The sequence below is a fragment of the Vicugna pacos genome, chromosome X (genome assembly GCF_048564905.1).
Source record: "Vicugna pacos chromosome X, VicPac4, whole genome shotgun sequence".
NCBI classification, from domain to species: domain Eukaryota; kingdom Metazoa; phylum Chordata; class Mammalia; order Artiodactyla; family Camelidae; genus Vicugna; species Vicugna pacos.
In genome coordinates, this window is record NC_133023.1 from 39,920,752 (window position 1) to 39,945,137 (window position 24,386).

General features: G+C 39.3%; 1 protein-coding gene across 1 annotated transcript; it reads left to right on the forward strand.

Moving 5' to 3' along the window:
- The first annotated feature begins 9,604 nt into the window (after window positions 1-9,604).
- Window positions 9,605-21,678, forward strand: LOC140685398 (X antigen family member 3-like). The gene is made up of 7 exons (XM_072956319.1): window positions 9,605-9,697; window positions 12,450-12,541; window positions 13,093-13,195; window positions 14,764-14,855; window positions 15,406-15,508; window positions 19,138-19,258; window positions 21,562-21,678. The coding sequence occupies exons 2-6, from the start codon at window positions 12,458-12,460 to the stop codon at window positions 19,242-19,244; spliced, it is 489 nt and encodes a 162-aa protein (XP_072812420.1). The 5' UTR covers window positions 9,605-9,697; window positions 12,450-12,457; the 3' UTR covers window positions 19,245-19,258; window positions 21,562-21,678.
- The last annotated feature ends 2,708 nt before the right edge of the window (window positions 21,679-24,386 follow it).

Sequence of the window (24,386 nt, forward strand, 5' to 3'; positions counted from 1 at the left end):
TACAGGATTTACACAAGACCGAGAATCATAACCTATTATTCAAAATGCCCAGTGTGTGACTAAAAATTACTCAAAATACTCAAAAACCTTAAAAAAAGAACAAACATATGACCTAGCAATTCCAATCGTCAATATATATCCAAAAGAAAAAAAAAAACACTAACTCGAAAACATACGTACACTGCAATGTTAAGAGCAGCACTATTTACAACTGCCAAGATATAGAAGCAATCTCCCTGTACATCAACAGACAAAGAGATAAAGAAGTGGTATATATATATATATATATATATATACACACACACACACATATATGTATATATATATACACACACACACACACACAATGGAATACTTCTCAGTCATAAGAAAGAATGAAATTTTGCCATTTGCAACAACATGGATGGGCTTGCAGCATATTATGCTGAGTGAATTAAGTTAAACAGGGAAAGACAAATACTGTATGATAGCGCTTATATGTGGAATCTGAAAAATGCAACCAGTGAATATAACAAAAAAGAAGTAGATTCACAGATATAGAGAACAAACTACTAGTCACTAGTGGGGAAAAGGAAGGGAGGAGGGGTAATAAACAGGGAAGGAGTAACAGCTACAAACTGTTAGGTATAAAGTAAGCTACAAGGTTATATTATACAACTTGGAGGATATAGCTAATAATCTATAACTACTAATAGACTCAAGCTAATAGACTCAAACCTTTAAACATGTGAATCACTATATTGTACACCCGTAACACGTAATATTGCACATCAACTATACTTAAATTTAAAGAATAAGAAATTATCACTAGAGAATTAAGAATTGAGTACCACTTTTGGCACACTTTCATTTATTAAGCCTTTTTTCCATCCTCTCAATGAAGTTTTATTGGAACAGAAAGTCACACTTGTTTACAAACTGTGTATGGCTATTTTTGCATTAAAACAGCAGGATTGAGTCACAGCAATAAAAATGTGTTTAGCACGCTCCTCCCTGGTACTCTGCGAGATCCACAATTTGTGGGTCCACAAATCTGAAGACACAGTCAAAACCTAAAAGCGCTCTGGTTTCTAGGCCTTTCTTTTACTGTCACCTCGCCCCCCCGCCCGGGGCCCCAATGTCCACTCCAGAGTCTCTTCTCTGTCGGCAATTTGAAGGCCTCAAGGACACAGATACCACATATAATGCCCCCCAAGTCTTACACCATCTTCACCCGACCCCCTGCCCTCCGTCTCCCACTGTCCTCCTTTCACCACGGCCACCTCGATAGCCGAGGCTGCCGTGCCACCGGTGAGAAAGACAACGACCTTGAGGACAGTTCTCCTCCAAGGCCACAGATAGCACCGTCCGAAGCCCGCTGACTCCCCCTCTGATGCACGCACACTTAAACTCCCGGCAGGATGGATATGTGGACCTACCAGCTGATCCCAGCCGAGAAGAAATACCCCAGACAGTGAGACGTGATGCAAACAGCTTGGCACCCAGAACACGCTGCAGACACTGCACACCGAGTGCAGATGGGAAGGTGCGCAGCCCCGGGCATGCGCACTGTGTCCTGCCTGAGCCACGTGGGCCAGTTTCCCCATCCCCCACGGGACCCCACCGAGCTACCCGGATCTCTGCTCTGTGGGAAGTTCCTGGTGCCTCCAGGGCTCAGATAACACAAATAACACCCCCAAGAGTCAACCTATCTTCATCTAACCTCCACCCCTCAACCACGCACCATCTTTCCTTGTCCCATATCTGCCTCCAAGACAGCAATGTTTGTCGCCACACCTATTAGAACAACGACCAAGAGGACCCACCGCTTCATAGTCCACAGATCACACCACTACCTGCCGCCACCCCGATCCACGCAAAGCCCGTAGCTCCTCTTACACGAATGTGCACTTAAACTTCTGTCAGGACAGATCTGTGGACCTACCAGCTGAACGCAGCCGAGTAGAAACAGGCCAGAGACGCACAGTTCAGCACCCAGAATGCACTGCACACGCTACATGACGAGGGGCGATGGGAGGTGAGCAGTAACGGGCATGCGCCGTGTGTCTCTCCTGTGTCGCATTGGCCGGTTTCCCCGCCTCTCATGGGACCCCACCAGGATTCCCGGATCTCTGCTCTATGGACAGTTCCTGGTGCCTCCAGGGCTCAGATATGCAATTAACGCCCCCAAGAGTCACCCCTCCCCTCCACCGCCCACCGTCCTCCCTTGTCCCAGCCCCACCATGAAATTGATGGCTGTGGTGGCTGCCAGTAGAATCCCTTCTGAAATAGAATTGGCAATATACTCCATAGGATTTACACAACATGAAGAGTCTCCTAACCTAACATTCACAGTGTCCAGTATATGATTAAAAATTACTCAGAATACTCAAAAAGCTAAAAACTGAACTACCACATGACCTAGCAATTCCACTCCTCTGTATATATCCAGAAGAAACAAATACACTAATTCAAAAAGATACATGCATTCCAAAATTCCTAGCAGCACTATTTACAATTGCACAGAAATAGAAGCAACCTAAATGTCCACCAAGAGAAGACTGGATAAAGAAGCTATTTTGTATATATATATACACACACATATATAGTGTCTGTACAGATAGACATAGATAGATAGATCTATATACATACATAAAGAATGGAATGTTACCCAGCCTTAAAAAAGAACGAAATTTTGCCATTTGCAGCAACGTGGATGAACTTGGAGGTGATTATGTGAAATGTAATAACTCTAACATGGAAAATTCCAGACAATATCACTTATGTGTAGAAGCTAGAAAATAAACCAGTGAATAGAACCAAATACTAGAACCAGATATAGAGAAGAAACTAGTGTTTACCGGTGGTAGGAGGGGCAAAATAGAAGTCAGACAGTAGGAGGAACACTCTGTTGCATGTAAGATATGCTCCAGGATGTACAACGTGGGGAATAAGAGCCAATATTTTGTAATACCTGTAAGTGGAAAGTGACCTCTAATATTCTATTTAAAATTAAAGTAAAAATACTCAGACTATGAAAACAACAGGGAAATCTAAGCTCACATGGGAAAGAAAATCAATGCAGAAAAGAATGAAATGCTGGGATTATTTGACAACATCCTCAAAGCAGCTACTGTACAAATGCTTCAACAAAGCAATCATGCTCACGTTTGAAACAAATAGAAACAGAAATCCTTAGCACCAAAACACACAGAGAGAGAGCTTATATTTCAAGAAAGAAATGGAAATTTTAGAAGTTGAAAATATGATAACCAAATAAAAATCTCACTGCATGGGTTTAATAGCAGAATGGAGGTGAGAAAGTGAACTTGGAGACAGAACAACAGAAATTATTCAATCTGAACAATTCAGGAAAAAAATTGATTGAGAGAAAAATGAACTACATCTCAAGGACCTGTGGGAAAATACCAAAACATATATACTTTTTATACAAAACATATATAATTTTCCTTCAGAAACCCAGGAAAAATGAAAGAATATGGAAATTAAAAATAAAATTTTTCAAGTAATAATTGCTGAAAACTACACAAATTTGGCAAAAGACATAAACCTACCAATTCAGGAAGCTAAGCAAACACCAAACAGGTTAGACCCAGAGAAATCCATACCTGGCCATATTAGAATGAAACTGCTGGAAACTGAAGACAAAAATAAATCTTGAAAGCAGAGAGAGAAAAGAGATGCATTACTTACAAGAGAACAAGGATTCAGTTGACTGCAGAATTCTTATCAGAAATCATGTAGGCAAGGACGAAGTGTATTTTAATGTTTTTTGCTTGAGTTATAGTCATTTTACAATGCTGTATCAATTTCCAGTGTAGAGCACAATTTTTCAGTTATACATGAACATACATATATTCATTGTTACATTTTTTTTGCTGTGAGCTACCACAAGATCTTGTATATATTTCCCCATGCTATACCGTATAATCTTGTATATCTATTCTACATGTGCCTGTCAGTATTGACAAATTTTGAACTCCCAGTTTATTCCTTCCCACCTCCCACCCCTTGGCAACCTCAAGTTTGTATTCTATGTCTATGAGTCTGTTTCTGTTTTGTATTTATGTTCTTTGTCTTTTTTGGATTCCACATATAAACGATCTAATATAGCATTTTTCTGTCTCTTTCTGGCTTACTTCACTTAGAATGACATTCTCCCGGAACATCCATGTTGCTGCAAATGGCGTTATGTTGTCGGTTTTTGTGGCTGAATAGTATTCCATTGTATAAATATACCACTTCTTTATCCAGTCATCTGTTAATGGACATTTAGTTTGTTTCCATGTCTTGGCTATTGTAAATAGTGCTGCTATGAACATTGGGGTGCAGGTGTCTTTTTTAAGCAGGGTTCCTTCTGGATATATGCCCAGGAGCGGGATTTCTGGGTCATATGGGAAGTCTATTCCTAGTCTTTTGAGGAATCTCCATACTATTTTCCACAGTGGCTGCACCAAACTGTATTCCCACCAGCGGTGTAGGAGGGTTCCCATTTCTCCACAGCCTCTCTAGCATTTGTCATTTGTGAATTTTTGATTGATGGCCATTCTGGCTGGTGTGAGGTGGTACCTCATTGTATTTTTGATTTTCATTTCTCTGATAATTAGTGATATTGAGCATTTTTTCATGTCCTATTGATCATTGGTATGTCTTCCTTGGAGAATTGCTTGTTTAGGTCTTCTGCCCATTTTTGGATTGGGTTGTTTGTTTTTTCTTATTAAGTTGTATGAGCTGCTTGTATATTCTGATATCAAGCCTTTGTCAACTTCGTCCTTTGGAAAAATTTTCTCCAATTCTGTAGGTTGTCATTTTGTTTTGCTTATGGTTTCCTTTGCTAAGCAGAAGCTTGTAAGTTTAATTAGGTCCCATTTGTTTATTCTAGTTTTTATTTCTATTGCTTGGGTAGACTGCCCTGGGAGAACATTTTTGAGATGTCTGTGAGGTAATGTTTTGCCTAGGTTTTCTTCTAGGAAGTTTACTGTATCTTGTCTTATGTTTAAGTCTTTGATCCATTTTGAGTTTATTAAAACTGTAAGGGGGTTTTCTACTTTCATTGATTTACATGCTGCTGTCCAGTTTTCCCAACACCATTTGCTGGAGACTATCTTTATTCCATAGTATACTCTTGCCTCCTTTGTTGAAGATTAGTTGACCAAAAGTTTGTGGGTTCATTTCTGGGCTCTCCATTCTGTTCCATTAGTCCATATGACTGTTTCTGTACCAATAGCATGTTGTCTTGATGACTGTAGCTCTATAGTATTGTCTGAAGTCTGGGAGAGTTATTCCTCCAGCCTCTTTCTTTTTCTTTAGTAACGCTTTTGCAATTCTAGGTCTTTTGTGGTTTCATATAAATTTTATTATGATTTTTTCTAGTTCTGTGATATACATCCAGGGTAATTTGATAGGTATTTCATTAAATCTTTAGATTGCCTTGGGCAATATGACCAGTTTAACAATATTGATTCTTCCAATCAAGGAGTATGGAATATCTTTCCATTTTTTTTAACATTTTTTATTGATTTATAATCATTTTACAATATTGTGTCAAATTCCAGTGTTCAGCACAATTTTTCAGTCATTCATGGACATATACACACTCATTGTCACATGTTTTCTCTGTGATTTATCATAACATTTTGTGTATATTTCCCTGTGCTATACAGTGTAATCTTGTTTATCTATTCTACAATTTTGAAATCCCAGTCTATCCCTTCCCACCCTCTACCCTCCTGGTAACCACAAGTGTGTATTCTCTGTCCATGAGTCTATTTTTGTCCTGTATTTATGCTTTGTTTTTGTTTGTTTGTTTGTTTTTGTTTTTGTTTTTTAGATTCCACATATGAGCGATCTCATATGGTATTTTTCTTTCTCTTTCTGGCTTACTTCACTTAGAATGACATTCTCTAGGAGCATCCACATTGCTGCAAATGGCGTTATGTTGTCGGTTTTTATGGCTGAGTAGTATTCCATTGTATAAATATACCACTTCTTCTTTATCCAGTCACCTGTTGATGGACATTTAGGCTGTTTCCATGTTTTGGCTATTGTAAATAGTGCTGCTATGAACATTGGAGTGCAGGTGTCATCCTGAAGTAGATTTCCTTCTGGATACAAGCCCAGGAGTGGGATTCCTGGGTCATATGTTAAGTCTATTCCTAGTCTTTTGAGGAATCTCCACACTGTTTTCCATAGTGGCTGTTTGGTGCCATAGTGGCTGCACCAAACTGCATTCCCACCAGCAGTATAGGAGGGTTCCCCTTTCTCCACAGCCTCTCCAGCATTTGTCATTTTTGGATTTTCTTTCCATTTTTTAAAGTCTTCTTTAATTTCCTTAAGCAATGTTTTATAGTTCTCCATGTATAAGTCTTTCACCTCCTTGGTTAGAGATGTATTCCCAGGTATTTTTTTACCCTGGGTGCTATTTTAAAGTGTATTGTTCCTTTACTTTCTTTTCCTGTTGATTCATCGTTAGTGTAAAGAAATGCAAATGATTTTTATACGTTAATCTTGTAACCTGCTACCTTACTGAATTGTTTGATTAGTTCCAGTAGTTTTTGTGTGGACCTTTTAAGGTTTTCTATATATAGAATCAAGTCATCTGTATATAGTGACACTTTTACCTCTTCTTTTCCAATTTGGATCCCTTTTATTTCTCTCTCTTGCCTGATTGCTGTGGCTAGGACTTCCTAGACTATGTTGAATAGGAGTCGTGATAGTGGGCAGCCTTGTATTGTCCCAGATTTTAGTGGGAAATTTTTGAGTTTTTCACCATTGAGTACTATGCTGGCTGTAGGTTTGAGTATTTTTACTTTAATTTTAAATACAATTTTAAAGGTTACTTTCCACTTATAGTTATTATAAAATATTGGCTCTCATTCCCCATGTTGTACATCCTTGAGCCTATCTTACAACCAATAGTTTGTTCCTCCTACTCTCCCACTTCTATTTTGCTCTACCTACCACTGGTAACCACTAGTTTGTTCTCTATATCTGGTTCTATTTTTTGTTCTATTCTCTATTGTTTTGGCTTCCTCGCATAAGTGATATTGTACATTATTTGTCCCTGTTTGACTTATTTCACTTCACATAATCCCCTCCAAGTCAATCCATGTTGCTGCAAATGGCTAAATTATTATTTATGTGTATATCTGTCTGTCTGTCTATGTATCTATCTATCCACTATATATGTATACATATATATATATATTTATAAAAATAGCTTCTTTATCCAGTCATCTGTTGGTGGACACTTAGGTTGCTTCTATTTCTCTGCAATTGTAAATAGTGCTGCTATGAACATTGGGGTTCATGTATCTTTTTGAATTAGTGTTTTGTTTCTATTGGCTATATACAGAGGAGTGGAATTGCTAGGTCATGTGGTAGTTCTACTTTTATCTTTTTGAGTATTCTGAGTAATGTTAAATCATATGCTGGGCATTGTAAATGTTAGGTTACAAGATTCTCAGTCTTATGCAGTTCCTATGGAATATATTGCCATTTCTATTTTAGCAGGCATTCTACTGGCAGCCACCACAGCCATGGTCTCCGTGGTGGGATTGGGACAAGGGAGAAAGGTGGGCGATGGAGGGGAGGGGTGACTCTTGGGGGCGTTATTCACATATCCAAGTCTTGGAGGCACCAGGAACTGCCCATAGAGCACAGATCCTGGAATCTCGGTGGGGTCGCCATAGGAGCAGGGAAACCAGCCCATGCAGCTGAGGCAAGACACACTGCGCATGCCTGGGGCTGCATGCCTTCCCATTGTCCTTTGGCGTGCAGTGTGTGCAACGCGTTCTAGGTGCTGATTTGTGCACATCACGTCTCATCGTCTGGGCTGTTTCTTCTAGGCTGCATCACCTGGTAGGTCCACAGATACATCCTGCAGGGAGTTCAGGTATGCATGAGTACGAGGGGGAGCCAGCAGGCTTTGTGTGGATTCGGGATTGGGGGAGGGGAGTAAGGTGATATTTGGCTTCTGAAGAGGATGGTCCTCGAGGTCGTTGTCTTTCTCACCGGTGGCACGGCAGCCTCGGCTATCGAGGTGGCCGTGGTGAAAGGAGGACAGTGGGAGACGGAGGGCAGGGGGTCGGGTGAAGATGGTGTAAGACTTGGGGGGCATTATATGTGGTATCTGTGTCCTTGAGGCCTTCAAATTGCCGACAGAGAAGAGACTCTGGAGTGGACATTGGGGCCCCGGGCGGGGGGGCGAGATGACAGTAAAAGAAAGGCCTAGAAACCAGAGCGCTTTTAGGTTTTGACTGTGTCTTCAGATTTGTGGACCCACAAATTGTGGATCTCGCAGAGTACCAGGGAGGAGCGTGCTAAACACATTTTTATTGCTGTGACTCAATCCTGCTGTTTTAATGCAAAAATAGCCATACACAGTTTGTAAACAAGTGTGACTTTCTGTTCCAATAAAACTTCATTGAGAGGATGGAAAAAAGGCTTAATAAATGAAAGTGTGCCAAAAGTGGTACTCAATTCTTAATTCTCTAGTGATAATTTCTTATTCTTTAAATTTAAGTATAGTTGATGTGCAATATTACGTGTTACGGGTGTACAATATAGTGATTCACATGTTTAAAGGTTTGAGTCTATTAGCTTGAGTCTATTAGTAGTTATAGATTATTAGCTATATCCTCCAAGTTGTATAATATAACCTTGTAGCTTACTTTATACCTAACAGTTTGTAGCTGTTACTCCTTCCCTGTTTATTACCCCTCCTCCCTTCCTTTTCCCCACTAGTGACTAGTAGTTTGTTCTCTATATCTGTGAATCTACTTCTTTTTTGTTATATTCACTGGTTGCATTTTTCAGATTCCACATATAAGCGCTATCATACAGTATTTGTCTTTCCCTGTTTAACTTAATTCACTCAGCATAATATGCTGCAAGCCCATCCATGTTGTTGCAAATGGCAAAATTTCATTCTTTCTTATGACTGAGAAGTATTCCATTGTGTGTGTGTGTGTGTATATATATATACATATATATGTGTGTGTGTGTGTGTGTGTATATATATATATATATATATATATATATATATATATATACCACTTCTTTATCTCTTTGTCTGTTGATGTACAGGGAGGTTGCTTCTATATCTTGGCAGTTGTAAATAGTGCTGCTCTTAACATTGCAGTGTACGTATGTTTTCGAGTTAGTGTTTTTTTTTTCTTTTGGATATATATTGACGATTGGAATTGCTAGGTCATATGTTTGTTCTTTTTTTAAGGTTTTTGAGTATTTTGAGTAATTTTTAGTCACACGCTGGGCATTTTGAATAATAGGTTATGATTCTCGGTCTTGTGTAAATCCTGTAGAGTATATTGCCATTTCTGTTTTAGCAGGCATTCTACTGGCAGCCACCACAGGCCTGGTCTTCGTGGTGGGCTTGGAACAAGGGAGGACGGTGGGCAGGGGAGGGGAGGGGTGACTCTTGGGGGCATTATTTGCATATCTGAGCCCTGAAGGCACCAGAACTGCCACAGAGCACAGATCCAGGAATCTCGGTGGGGTCCCCTAGTGGGCGGGGAAACCGGCTCACGCGGCTGAGGCAAGACACAGTGCGCATGCCCGGGGCTGCCCGCCTTTCCATCGGCCCTCGGCGTGCAGCGTGTGCAACGCGTTCTGGGTGCCGAGCTGTGCACATCGCGTCTCACCGTCTGGGTTGTTTCTACTCGGCTGCGATCTCCTGGTAGGTCCGCAGATCCGTCCTGCCGGGAGTTTAAGTGTGCGTGAGTGTGATGGGGAGCTAGCAGGCTTTTCATGGATCGGGGCTGCGGGGGGTCGTTGTGCTATCTGTGGCCTCTGAGAAGGAGGGTCCTTGAAGTCGTTGTCCTCACAGGTGTGGCGACAGCCATTTTGTCCTGGTGGCAGGGCTGGGATAAGGAAAGATGGTGGGCCATTGAGGGGTTGGGGTCAGATGAAAATGGGATGACTCTTGGGGGTATTATTTGTGTTATCTGAGCCCTGGATGCACCAGGAACTGTCCACAGGCAGAGATCCGGGAATCCTGGTGGGGTCCCGTGGAGGGCGGGGAAACCGGCCCACGCAGCACAGGAGAGAGACAGTGCGCATGCTCGTTACTGCTCGCCTCCCATCGTCCCTCGTCGTGTAGCGTGTGCAGCTTGTTCTGGGTGCCGAAGTTTTCGCAACACGTCTCACTGTCTGGCCTGTTTCTACTCGGCTGCGATCAGCTGGTAGGTCCACAGATCTATCCTGCTGGGTCTTTAAGTGTGCATTTGCGTAAGGGGGATCTAGCGGGCTTTGTGCGGATGGGGGCGGTGGCAGGAGGTGGTGTAATCTGCAGACTATGAAGAAGTGGATCCTCGAGGTCGTTGTCCTCACAGGTGTGGCGACAGCCATTGCTGTCGTGGTGGCGGGCCTGGTACATGGGAGAATGTTCGGTGGTTGAGGGGAGATGGTCAGGTGAAGATGGGGTGACCCTTGGGGGCGTTATTTGAGTTATCTGAGCCCTGGAGGCACCAGGAACTGTCCACAGAGCAGAGATCTGGGAATCTCGGTGGGGTCCCGTGGAGGGCGGGGAAACCGGCCCACGTAGCAGAGGAGAGACAAAGGGCGAATGCTCAGGGCTGTGTGCCTTTCCGTCGGTCCTCGGGGTGTAGCATGTGCAACGCGTTCTGGGTGCCGGGCTGTCCGAATGGAGGCTGTTTCTACTCGGCTACGATCACCTGTTAGGTCACAGGTCCGTCCTGCCGGGAGTTTAAGTGTGCGTGCGTATGAGCGGGAGTTAGTGGGCTTCTGGCGGTGCGATCTGTGGCCTTGGAGGAGAAGGGTCCTCGATGTCGTCGTCCTCCTCACAGGTGTCCCTGCCTCCATGGCTGTCGAGGTGGCAGTAGGAACAGGGGGACAGTGGGAGGCGGACGGCAGGGAGTCGGGTGAAGATGGGTTGAGCCTTGAGGGCATTATTTGCGGAATCTGTGTCCCGGAGACACTGAAACTGCCGACAGTGCAGAGAATCCGAAGTCGCCAGTGGGGCCCCGGGTAGGGATAAGGGACAAGGTGACGGTAAAGGAAAAGCCTAGAAATGGATCGATGTGTGGTTTTGACTGTGATCTGAGATTTGTAGTGCACTGAGCATTGTGCCAGTTAAGAGAGTGCTACACAGAGTTTTTATTGCCACCAGTCAACCCTGCCGTTTTAGTGCAAAAATAGCCGGATACAGTTTGTAAACGAACAAGTGTGGCTTTGTGTTCGAATAAAATGTGATTGAGGGGGTACCGAGAAAGACCTTAATAAATGAGAGTGTGCCAAAAATGGTAGTTACTCAAGTATTAATTCTCTAGTGGTAATTTCTTTTTCTTTTAATATAAGCATAGGGGATGCACAGTATTAGCTAAGTTATAGATGTGAAATACAGTGAATCATATTTTTAAAGGTTATAGTCTATTTAAAGTTATTATAGAGTATTGGCTCTACTCCTCGTGTTGTACAATATGTCCTTGTAGCTTATTTTATACCTAATAATTTGTAGCTCTTACTCTTCCCCCTGTACATTGCCCCTTTTCCATTCCTTCTCCCCACTAGCCACCACTAGTTTTTCTCTATTTCGGTGAATCTGCTTTTTTTTTTATATATATTGACTAGTTCTGTTTTCTAGATTCCACATAGAAGCAATGTCATACAGCATTTACCTTTCGTTGTTTAACTTATTTCACTTAGCGTAACATGTGCAATCCCATCCATGTTATTGCAAATGGCAAAGTTTCATTCTTCTTCACGTCTGAGTAGTATTCCAGTGTGTGTGTGTGTGTGTGTGTGTGTGTGTGTGTGTGTGTATACACCAACATCTTCTTTATCCCTTTGTCTGTTGATGAGCATTTAGCTTGCTTCCATATCTCGGCAGTTGTAAATAGTATTGGTATGAACATTGGGGTGCGTGTATCTTTTTGAAATAGTGTTTTTATTTTTATTTTTTGAATAGATATTCAGGACTCGAATTGCTAAGTCATTGTGGTAGTTCTATTTGCAGTTTTTTGAGACATCTCTACGGTTTCCACAGTGGCTGCAGCAATTAACATTCCCAGCCACAGTGGGCAAGGGTTTCCTTTTTTCCACATCTTCCCCAACACCTGTTGACTATTGACTTTTTGATAATAGCCGTTTTCTCTAATGATTTGTTCATAAATATCTCTATGATGATAAATCAACTTCTGAAAGCGAACTCTTTCAGAAATGTGCTCTTCTCTTCCCAGGTGCCTTATGTTGATTTTCCTGTCAGCTTGGGCATGACATAAACAATTGCTTTTGCAAGTTTCCACATTTTGTGTGATTGGAAAGCACACTGAATAAAATTACTTTCAGACTTATTTTCAAAGTATTTTCAATATTCAAAAATCAGTGTGCATCACCATTTGGGCATGGAAGTGTTCAATTATATTTATTCTACTAAATGCATTTTCCAAATCACGATATTTTATTTTCAGTGGGAAATATGAGTTGGAGCAGAAAGTCAACATACAAACCTAAGAAACGAGGTCATGATGAACAATGTGACAATCCTGTTGAGCCTGTGGTTGTAAGTGTTTTAACAGTTGATTTTTTTGGTGGGGGAGGGATATAGCTCAGTGGTAGAGTGGGTGATTAATAAGTACAATGTCCTGGGTTCAGTCCCTAGTACTTCCATCAATAAATGAATGAACATTTGATGCTTTTTTGTTAGTAGAAATTATTTTTTGTAAGAAGATGTTCAACTAGTACAGACGCACTTTCAAAGGTCTTCTGTGTGATACAGAACGTTGATCCAGGAGGATGACATTCTGGTGTTGTCTTGTTGGATGCTGTTATATCCCCTGGCAGTATAAATGATGACTTCCTTCCCATACTTATAAACAACGAATTCACACATCCCTCCCAACACTGAGTAAAATAACTTCCAAAATCCTTGTAACTTTTCTTAGAGTAGCATCTCTGTTGGAATAGTCAGTTTATTAAAAATAAATATACCAAGTAGTATTGGAGAAATATTTTTAGATTTGCTTAAGTCAGATATATCTCTGTATTCTGTATATTTATGTCATTGACATGTACTGGTAACAAAACTTTTTATTTGCACACACATATGTGTAGGCCCATGGTGATAAGCAACCTCAAGAATGGGAGCCACCAACTTCAAGTCAGGACATTCGACCTGGTGATGAGAAAAAGGATGAAGGAGCGTCTTCAGCTCAAGGTGAAGGGAAATGGAAGAGGAATGCCTCTTGTGTGTCAGGGGGGGTGGCGTTGTGTGTGTGTGTGTGTGTTGTGTATGAGTATGTCTCTTACATGGTGATATGCCAGTAAGAGAAAGAAAGAAAACAGCAGAAATGTATCTCAAACACTGCCTGAGAATTGGCTGGAAAATTGTAGAGAGTGTAGTTTGCAGCTTCAGGCAATCTTTCACTAGAATAAATCTCCCCATTTTTTTAATGCAAAAAGTGAAGCTCAGGGATCATGTTTATTAGAGAGCACTTGATTGTTGATGACAAAATTCGTATTTCATTCCAAAGTTTGTGTCTTCCTGCAACCTATGTTACTGTAAAAAAAAAAAGGTGAATGATTTTGCTTCAAGCTCAAATGTGTGTACTATATTTAGCTCCCTTTTAACCGAGGGGTAGATAGGTCAGTGGAGTAAGATGGAGACTTCAGGAATGAATCATGAATGATGGCCACTGTTTCTTTAATTCATATTTTTAATGATAAGTTTGATAAAAGCTGGATAATTCAGGATACTGGCATACAAGTAACTGGTTTTATATGAAATTAATGCAGCTTTTAAAAGATGAGTATATACTTCTATGGTCTGAAAAATCAAAAGATTAGTTATTTTAAGATTAACATGAGACAAATTATTTTTCCTGGATACCTAGTATTTTGAAACAAAACATTTACATAATTCCTGCCACTGTTAAAGGATTCTAGACTGTAACTCACAACAATGCCAGTTCATTTCTTTCTACCCAATTTCCTTTATGCTCACTGCTAGACAGTATATTTGCTGTTATTCATAAATAATTTGGTTATTAATTTTGGTAATTTCTTCTACATGGGTGTCATTTGTGCAATGTTGCATAGAGGACCTTTGGACCTAAATATAGCGTTAGTTTTTCTTTTTAATTGAAATGTAATCAATTTGCAAAGTTGTGTTAATTTCTGGTGTAAAGCCTAGTGATGTATATAGTTATGTATATAAATTTTCATATTTTTTAGTTAAAGACTGTTACAAACATTGAATATAGTTGCTTGTGCTGCACATTAGGACCTTGTTCATCTGTTTCATTTATATATAGTAGTTACTGTCTGCAAATCCAGAACTCCCAGTGTATCCCTCCACCTCGTCTTTCCCTATGGAAATCATAAGTTTGTTTTCTATGTCTGTCAGTCAGTTTCTGTTTTGTAAATAAGCACATTTGTGTTATTTTTTTAGATTCCATATATAAGTGATATCGTATGGTATTTTTTTTTCTCTTTTTGGCTTACTTCACTTAGAATGACATTCTCCAGGGCCAACCCTTTCAGAAATGTGCTCTTGTCTTTTCCCATGTGTCTTATGGTGATTTTTCTGTCAGCTTGGGCATGACATAAACAATTGCTTTTGCAAGTTGCCAGATGTGGTGTGACTGGAAAGTACACACAATTAAATTACCTGAGACTTATTTTCAAAATTCAAAAATTAGTGTGCATCACCATTTGGCCATGGAAGTGTTCAGATATAATTATCCTCTTAAATGCATTTTCCAAAGCACAATATTTTATTTTCAGTGGGAAATATCTTTCGGAAAGTAAAGTCTACATACAGACTTAGGAAAAGAAGTTATGATCAAGCATGTGTCAATCCAGTTCAGCCTGTGGTTGTAAGTGTTTTAACAATTGATTCTTTTTTCGGGGGGGAGTGGTATAGCTCAGTGGTAGAGTGTGTGCTTAACATGTACAACATCCTGGGTACAATCCGCATTACATCCACAAATAAATAAATAAAACAGTTGATTTTTTGTAGAAATTAATTTTTGTGACAAGTTGTGGAACCAATACAGATACACCTTGAAAGGTCTTCTGTGTGGTACAGAACGTTGATCCAGGAGGATGACGTTCTGGTGTTGCCTGGATGGATGCTGTTATATTCCCAGGGAATATAACTGATGCCTTCCTTCTCATGCTTATTAACAACTGATCACACACATCCCTCCCAACATAGATTAAAATAGCTTCCAAAGTGCTAGTCACTTTCCTTGGAGTAGCATCACCGTGGGAAAAGTAAGTTTATGAAGAAAAATTATACCCAATAGTATTGGAGAAATATGTTTTGATTTACTGATAGTCAAATATATCTGTGTATTGTGTATATTTATATTGTTGGCATGTGTTAGTAACTGAACTTTTTAATTTGCACACACATCTGTTTAGGCCCATGGTGATAAGCAAACTCAAGGATGGGAGCCACCAACTTCAAGTCAGGACTTTAGACCTGGTAAAGCCAAAGAGGATGAAGGAGCACCTGCAGTTGAAGGTGAAGGAAAAGGAACGAGGAATGCGTCTTGTGGGGATGTGTGTGTGTGTGTGTGTGTATGTGCGCGTGTGTGTATGTGTATGTCTCATGCATGTTGAGATGCCAATAAGAGAAGGAAGGGAAACAGCAGAAAGGGATCTCAAACGCTGCCTGAGAATTGACTGGAAAAGTGAAGAGAGTGTAGTTTGCATCTTAGGGCAATCCTTCAGTAGAATAAATTTCCCCCTTCTTTATAAATGAGAAAACTGAGGCACACGGATCTTGTTTATCAGAGAGCAGTTGACTATTGAATACAAAATTTGTATTTCACGCCAAAATTTGTGTCTTCCTGCCACCTATTTTATCGTAAATAATGATTCTGCTTAAAACTCAGATGACTGTACTATGATTTAGCTCAGTTTTGGCCCAGGAGTAGATAGTTCAATGGAGTTGGATAGAGACATCAGAAATGAATCATGAATGATGGCCACTGTTTCTTTAATTGATATTTTTAAATGGTAAGTTTGATAAAGGTGAGATAATTTAGGATACTTGCGTACAAGTAGCTGGTTTTATATGATCTTAATCCACCTTTTAAAAGGTGGTTAAGTCCTTCTATGGTTAGAAAAATCCAAAGCTGAGTTATTCCGATCAACATGAGACAAATTATTTTTCCTGCATATGCAGTATTTGGAAACAAAACGTTTCTATAACTCAGGCCACTGTTAAAGGATTCTAGAATGTAACTGACAACAATGTCGATTCATTTCTTTCGACCCCATTTCCTTTATGCTCACTGCTAGACACTATATTTGCTGTTATTAGTAAATAATTTTGCTATTAATTTTGGTACTCTTTTCTACATGGGTTTCATTTGTGGAATGTTGCATAGAGGACCTTTTGACCTAAATATAGCTTTCATTTTTTTTAATTGAAGTGTAATCGATTTGTGACATTGTGTTAACTTCTGTTGTAAAGCATAGTGATTCAGCTATGTATATAAGTTTTCACATTTTTTCATTATAGGCTATTAAAAAGCACTGAGCATAGTTCCCTGTGCTGTATAGTAGGACCCTGTTTATCTGTTTTATTTATATGTAGTAGTTAATATCTGGAAATCCAAAACTGCCAGTTTATCCCTCCACCTCGCCTTTCCCCATGGTAACCATTAGTTTGTTTTCTATGTCTGTCTGTTTCTGTTTTGTAAATAAGCTCATTCATGTCATTTTTAAAAGATTCCACATATCAGTGATATCATATGATATTTCTCTGTCCCTTTCTGGCTTACTTCACTTGGAATGACATTCTCCAGGGCCACGTATGTTGCTGCATATGACATTATTTCAGGTTTTTTTGCGCTGAGTAGTATTCCATTGTGTACATATAGAACATCTTCTTTTCTAATCATCTGTCGATGGACATTTAGGCTGCTTCCATGTCTTGGCTGTTGTAAGTAGTGCGCCTATGAGCATCGGGGTGTGTGTTTCCAAAATAGAGTTTCCTTCGAATATATGCCCAGGAGTGGGATTGCTGTATCATAGGGTAAGTCTGTTTTTAATTCTATGTGGAATCTCCATACTGTTTTCCATAGTGGCTGCATCAAATTACAGTCCCACCAGCAGGTGAGGAGGGTTCCCTTTTGTCTACACAACCTGCTGCATTTATCATTTGTGGACTTTTGAATGATGATCATTTTGACTGGTGTGAGATGACACCTCACTGTAGGTTTAATTTGCATTTCTCTGATAATTAGCAACATTTAGCATTCTTCTCATACCTATCGGCTTTGTATTTGTATGTCTTCATTGGAGAAATGTTTGTTTAGGCCTTCTGCCCATTTCTTGATTGAGTTGTTTGGGTTTTTTTGTTATTGAGTTGTATGGACTCTTTATATATTCTGGAAATTAAGTCCTTGTCAGTCACATTGTTTGCAAACATTTTCTACCAGTCCATAAGTTTCCTTTGCTGTACAAAATCTTGTATGTTTCGTTCGATCCCATTTGTTTATATTTCCTTTTTTTTTCTGTTGCCTGGGTTGCATCTCCTAGGAGAACATTGCTAAGATTTATGTCTGGGAATGTTTGTGTATGTTTTCTTCTAGGAGGTTTATAGTGTTTTGTCTTATGTTTAAGTCTTTAAGCCACTTTGAGTTTATTTTTGTGTACACGGTGAGGGTGTTCTGTAACATCGTTGATTTACGTGTGGCTGTCCAGCTTCCCCAACACCACTAGCTGAAGAGGCCGTCTTTTCTCCACTGTATATTCTTGCCTTCTTTGTCAAAGATTAATTGACCATAAGTGTGTAGGTTTATTTCTGGGCTCTCTGTTCTGTTCCATTGATCCACGTGTCTGTTTTTATGCCAATAGCATGTTGTTTCGATTCCTGTAGCCCAGTATTCTTGTCTGAGGTTTGGGGGAGTTATTCATCCAGCTTCGTTCTATTTCTTCAGTAGGGGGGAGGATATAGCTCAAGTGATACAGCACATGCTTAGCCTGCATGAGGTCCTGGGTTCAATCCCCAGTACCTCCTCTAAGAATAAATAAAGAAGCCTAATTACCTCCCCCCTGCCAAAAATAAAAAAAAAACCTCTTGTCTTCCTCAAGTTCAACGCAGTTGTCAGGTATTCACTTTAATTTTTCCTTTATATTCCCCCAAAACATAAAATTTACAGAAAAGTTGCAAGAATAGTACAGTTAACTCATCTATTTTCACCTCAATTTACCAAGTATTAAATTTTTACCACATTGGTTTCATATCCTCTTCCCTCTCCCCTCCCCGTGTGTGTATATGTATACACACACATACACACTTATTGATACGTTTGTTATTATTAATACTGAGTCATTTAGATAAAGTTTCAACTGTTATGACCCTTTAGCCTAAGTACATTAGTGTATATATATATATATATAGATAGATAGATAGATAGATAGCCTTAGAAGAAAGAAAAAGTCATTCTCTTGGCTAATCACTGTCCTAAATCGGGAAATTCGACCATAGGAAAATGCAGTCATTAAAATTTTCTCAGTGTATACTCAGATTTCCCCAGTCGTCCCTATAGTTCCCTTGATAGAATTTTGCTCTTGATCCAGAGTCCAGTGCAGGATCATGCATTGCATTTAGTTGTCATGTCTATTTAGTCTTCTTTAGTCTGGAATAATTCTTCAGTTTTTCTGTCGTTCATGACACGGACATTTTTGAAGAGGATACAGCAGTTGGTTTGCAGAATGTTAATCAATTTGAGGTATTGTTTGAGTCTTTTTCCCCTCCTCAACACTTAGTGTTTAATCATTCCGTGTAACATGCTGAGTAAACTGAGAGACATGGTTTCAACCTTGAGCTCACAGTCTAGTCAGAGACCCAAACAAATCACTGATAAGTACAGTCACACGTTTAACACAGACAGGTACAAAGGGAGCACCTAAGTTGTGTGAGGGCGGTCTTGGGAAAGGAAGAGGATAATGAAACCCTGGTTTCTTAGTTTCTGGTAACAGACTCCTAAAATAATGCTCTTGTGGTTCTTCAGCATCACATTTGTTTCCACACGAGCCTAAGATTTTATTTCGTGAACACTGAAGGAGTGAATATTATCAACTCTTATTCATATCTCATGATTCACTTCTTAAATTGACCAGCGTTTTATTTTCAAGGGCCTGTCCCAGAAGCTGATCAACGCGAAGTGGCTAAGCCAGAGACTGGGCATGAGCATGATCGTGGTGTCGATGGGAAGAGACTGCCAAAGCCAGAGCCCTTTTAAAATACCAGGAGCAGGTATGTTCTCCATTAAGTGTGCAAATTATAGGGTGTCTGTTTCCACAATATACTATTTTTAACGATACAGGGGTAACAGTACTGTTTCTTTATAACACAGTTCACTTATAAAGGTGATTTGAAATGTAGTTTCGACCTTAAGTGCCTGACTTACTGGACTATCAGGTATAGAAACGAATTTGTTAAAGCCATACTGGATTATAAAAGATGAAAATATTTTCTTACTTTTAAGTATGAGTCCTTTAACCAACAGTTGCTAATTTTCATATGCGTTTGTAGAGTTCTGCGTTTAACATACACGTAGTGCATTTGTAACACACATCAGTTTGTATGACATATGCTGAAGCCTTGAAGTAGGTTCCAGTACCAGCTCTAACCCAATTTCTGTGACTCTGGGCCAATCCCTTAACTTCTAAACCCATCTTTGCTCTTATAAAAATAGTGAATTCAAATCAGATATTTAAAAATCATTTTCAGGTCTGATTTTTGCATACTCTGTTTCTGTTGCATTGAACACACAAAACAATACATGATTTTATTTATGATAAATCATCAAACTCTGACCTGAGTCAAGTTACAACACCTGAATGGAGGTTTCCTCACTACTAAGAAAACGAACACTTTGCTTGACGGTTGTTTCTCTGTTGGAGTTGTGAATGCCCGTCCTCAGATTCTGCCAAATTCTGAAATCTCTGGCTCTCAAAAGACAATTGCATTTTGTCTTTTTTTCCTTCCAGTTTTTATTGATATATAACGGACAAAAATGTGAACAGTTGCATTTTAAATCCTTCCCCAAATGAAGCCTCAAATGGCTAACTACTAACATTTCAAGAGATAATCTAGTTTCTAGTCTCTATGTCTGATCAGACAGAGAAAGTGCAGATAGTCAGCGATACTCAAGGCGGGTGCAAGATGCATATGCTTAGCACGCTTTCTACCCCCACTGCCCACTGTCAGTCTTAATGAGCCAGTCTTCCTAAGAAAATGTAGGCACTATGATATAATCATCTCTAACCATGTGACATGTGGCATGAAAATTTTGCGTCCCGAGGTATCAGGTGGGTAAGATTGAAACGCAAAGACCGTAACGGAAGTACTTCCTGAGTAATCAAGTTAAGTGTTCTTACGTGTGTGTTTTGCAGATTACCAACTATTAATTACATAGCTTCTGAATTTAAAGGAAGCACTTGATGCTTAGGAAGTAAACTACCTTTCATTGCATTCCTGGCCCATTCCAAACTCTTTACATTAAAAGATAGTTTTCAGGCTACTTTCAGGAACCTATTGAATGTAGTTAAAATATACTCATGGGAAGATCATAGCCTTCAACACATATGCTATTAAAAAAGGAAAAGATTATAAATTACATGTGCGTCCAATATAAAAAATCATCAAAGGTCAAAAAAGTGTAGACCTAAGGGAAAAGGAAAGAGAGTCTTAAGAAACACGAAAAAGACGCGAACAGATATGGAGTATATTATCTGTCTCTCTTTACCTTTCTATGTGTACATATGGCTTTCCAGGTTTTTCCCTTTTTTCACCCCACTTTCTGTCTTTGTTCCAGGCTGTGAGAAACGGTACTATTTTCCTTCACAATTTGATGTTACCTTTGATGGTACTGACTTAAAACTAGTGTAACTATGTCAGACATTATATAAACTGGAGTGCTTTTAAGAATGTAAAGATCCACCGTTCATAATTACAGCAGGAGTATGGATGAAAACAGGGACAAATGGTGAACCTACTACCGCATAAGGGTGACTTACGCTAGCTCCTAGAAACAGTTTTGCACTTTTCCACAGACGGAGCCGAAACAAATGCAATACTAGCCTTTTCTATTTATTTCATTTAAGCAATTCTAAGTGTGATGTTACTGTTTTAGATATCCTATATTCAGAATGTTATTCAAGTCAACGCATTTATAGGAAATTTTAAAAATTCCTTCTGTTTCCTAGGTGTTTCATTTGTTTTGATTTTTACTAAAAGTATAAAAAAATGTTGCTTTCCACTTAAAACTACCTCGCAACAGAAGCATTGGGTTTAGTGAGTTCTGAAGTTGAACAGTCGACTTGTTTCTCTGTACCACTAGAAAGAGTGATGTGTTTAGCAAATATTGTTAATGTGTCTGAAAGTCTACCTTCAGAGTCTCTGCAGAGGTTTAACTGGATATAAGCCAAGGGTCACCCTTAGGGTTCTGGTTTTAGTCCATGTTATAAAACTGAAACTGTGGTGTCCTCTGTATGCTTTAGTGCCATCTAAATAAAATTTTAACTAATATATCCAAATGTTATGTTATCTTACAGGTGAAGGGAAACCACAGGTTTAAACGAAGACAAGCTGTAACCATGTAGGCTGTTATTGTGTTGGAAATGTACCTGTTCAAATTCTCTCAATAAAGTTTTGCAGTTTTGTCCAAAGGATTCTTGCACATCTTTTGTTAAATTTATTCCTAGGTATTTGATGCTGTTGAAAATTGTACGGTGTTTGGAAATTTTATATTTTGTTTGGTCTAGTGTAGAGAGACATAATTTTTGTATATTGCTTTTTTTTTTCTACCCAGCAATCTTGCTAAGTATGTTTAATTCCTAAGGTTTATCTTTAGATAATTTTCAACATGCAAATCATATCATCTTTGAATAAGAATAACAGTTTTGTTCCTGCCATTGTAAACAGTATAGCTTTTATTTCCTTTTCCCATTTTATGTCATCGGGCAGACCCTCCACTACAATTCTGGTCAATAGAACTGGTGATAGTGGACATCCTTGTCTTAGCCCAGATGAGAAATGGAAAATTTTCAACATTTCACCATGATGTTTAATGTGCCTTTTTCGGCAGATACACTTTGTCAGGGTAAATTCGTTTATTCTTAGTTTGCTTAGAGTATTCATCTTGAATGTATGTCGAATTTGATCAAACACTAGAAGTACATTTATTGAGATCGTAAGATTTTTTTCTCTCTGTCAGTCAGTTAATGTGTTGAATTACAGCGGTACGTTTCCATGTTTTAAGCCAACGTTATATTCCTAAGGTAAAGACATTTTGGTCATGAGTAATCTATGCCCTAATAATTTGTTTAGGATTTTTATGTATATTCGCATGAGTGACACTAGCCTATACTTTTATTTTATCTACTCTCTTTCTAGGACTTAGTATCAAGTTTATGCTAGCTTCACACAGGCTTGGGGTGTAAAATCTCTTTTTCTGTTCTCTGGAGCTGCAAGGCTGTGAGTGATGTAGGGCCAGGCTTTCTTGTGATCACTTGTTTCTGGATTGCTTCTCTCTCTTAAGATTGGATCCCTGCTGAAAAGGCAGAGACAGAAGGCGCAGCTGCAGGTTCCCATCTCTTCCAACTTTGTGAGGTGCCCATCTCCCCTGCAAGATGCCTCTAATGATGCTGTCACTCTAAAAGCTACCTGCTCCTGTTTCTGTGCTGACACTGATCTTCTGTACACAGAAAGTTACAAGTTATCACTCTACAATACAGATGGACCTAGAGATTGTTCTGCAAAGTGAAGTAAGTCTTTCAGAGAAAGACGAATATCATATATCACTTACATCTGGAATCTTAAAAAGAGGTACAAATGAACTTATTTGTAAACCAGAAACAGACTCATAGATGTAGGAAAACTATGGTTACCAAAGGGGATGGCGTGGGAGGGATAAACTGGCGTTTGGGATTAATACATACACACTACTATGTGTAAACTAGATAAATAACAAGGACCTTTATAGCACAGGAAAGTATATTCAATATCTTGTAATAACCTAAAATGGAAAAGAATCTGCAAAAATATAACTGAATCACTTTGCTGTACGCCGGAAACTAACACAACATTGTAAGTCAACTATATACTTGAATGAAAAATAAAAAATGAAACCATTAAAAAAGAAGTCATCACTCACTAACTTCCCTTAGATGCTTTTGAGCTGTGCTGTATGGTCACAAATGGCTGAGTATAGCTTCATTTATTGAGTTCTTTTATCTAATAATAGGTTTTTACTCTAAAAACTCACATTTATAGAGTACGTACCATCTGTTAGCCATTTCTTTGTGCTACTTTCTGTACATGTATGACGTCATCAGATCCTCACAAAGAGGATAAGGCAGAGTTTTGACAAAATTGAGAATCTCTGACTTCAGTAAGAAGCAGGTTCGGGGGTCCCAGTTCTAAATGCAGAGCCTTGCTCTTTTCCTTGTTCAGGAGCGTACAAGCTCCTGAAGTGTTTGAGTACAGAACTGATGGTGTATAAGATGACTTTAGTTGTTATTTGATGTTTTCCTAAAATTTTAAATTTAATTTCTTTCTTAAAAAATTCAAGTGATTTTATTCAGCTAAGATAGAGCTCTTTTTTAAAATTTCTATTTAATAGACTTTATTCTTTCAGAGTAGTTTCAGGTTCACAGCAGACTTGAGCAGAAAATACAGGGAGTTTGCACATAGCCCTCCCCAGTCACACATATGTACTCCCCTACCGTCAACATCCCTCATCAGTGTGACATATTTCATATAATTGAACCATCATGGGCACATTATGATCAACCAAATTCCATAGTGTATATCAGGGTTCACTCTTGATGTTGTACATTCTATGGGTTTTGACAAATGCAGAATGACGTGTAGCCACCTCTTTAGTATCATACAGAGAAATTTCGTTGCCCTAAAATCCCTTCTGCTCCATCTATTCATTCCTCTCTGCCTCCCTCTCCCTAAGCCCCTGGAAACCACGATCTTTTCATTGTTTCTGTAGCTGTGCCTTTTCCAGAATGTCATTGTGTTGGAAAGGTACAGGTTGTAGCTTTTTCAGACTGGCTTCTTTCATTTAGTAATATGTCTTTGCAGTTTCTTCCGTGTCTTTCATGGCTTGATAGATCATTTGTTTTTACTGCACGTATATTTTTGAATTTCCATATATGTACTCTTCATTGTTTCCAAGAACGCTGAGAACTTTAGCTTTTTTTTTTAATTAAGTTTCAGAGTTTACTGGGGAAATAAGAGAGGCGAAGACACCCCAAATGACAGAAAGAAAACTCTGAAAACGTCCCTTTGCAAGCCAAGTGGAGGCCTGGACTTGACCTCCCCTAAAGGACAAGAAACTGGTGTGTTAGCACCAACATTCTCTGGCAGC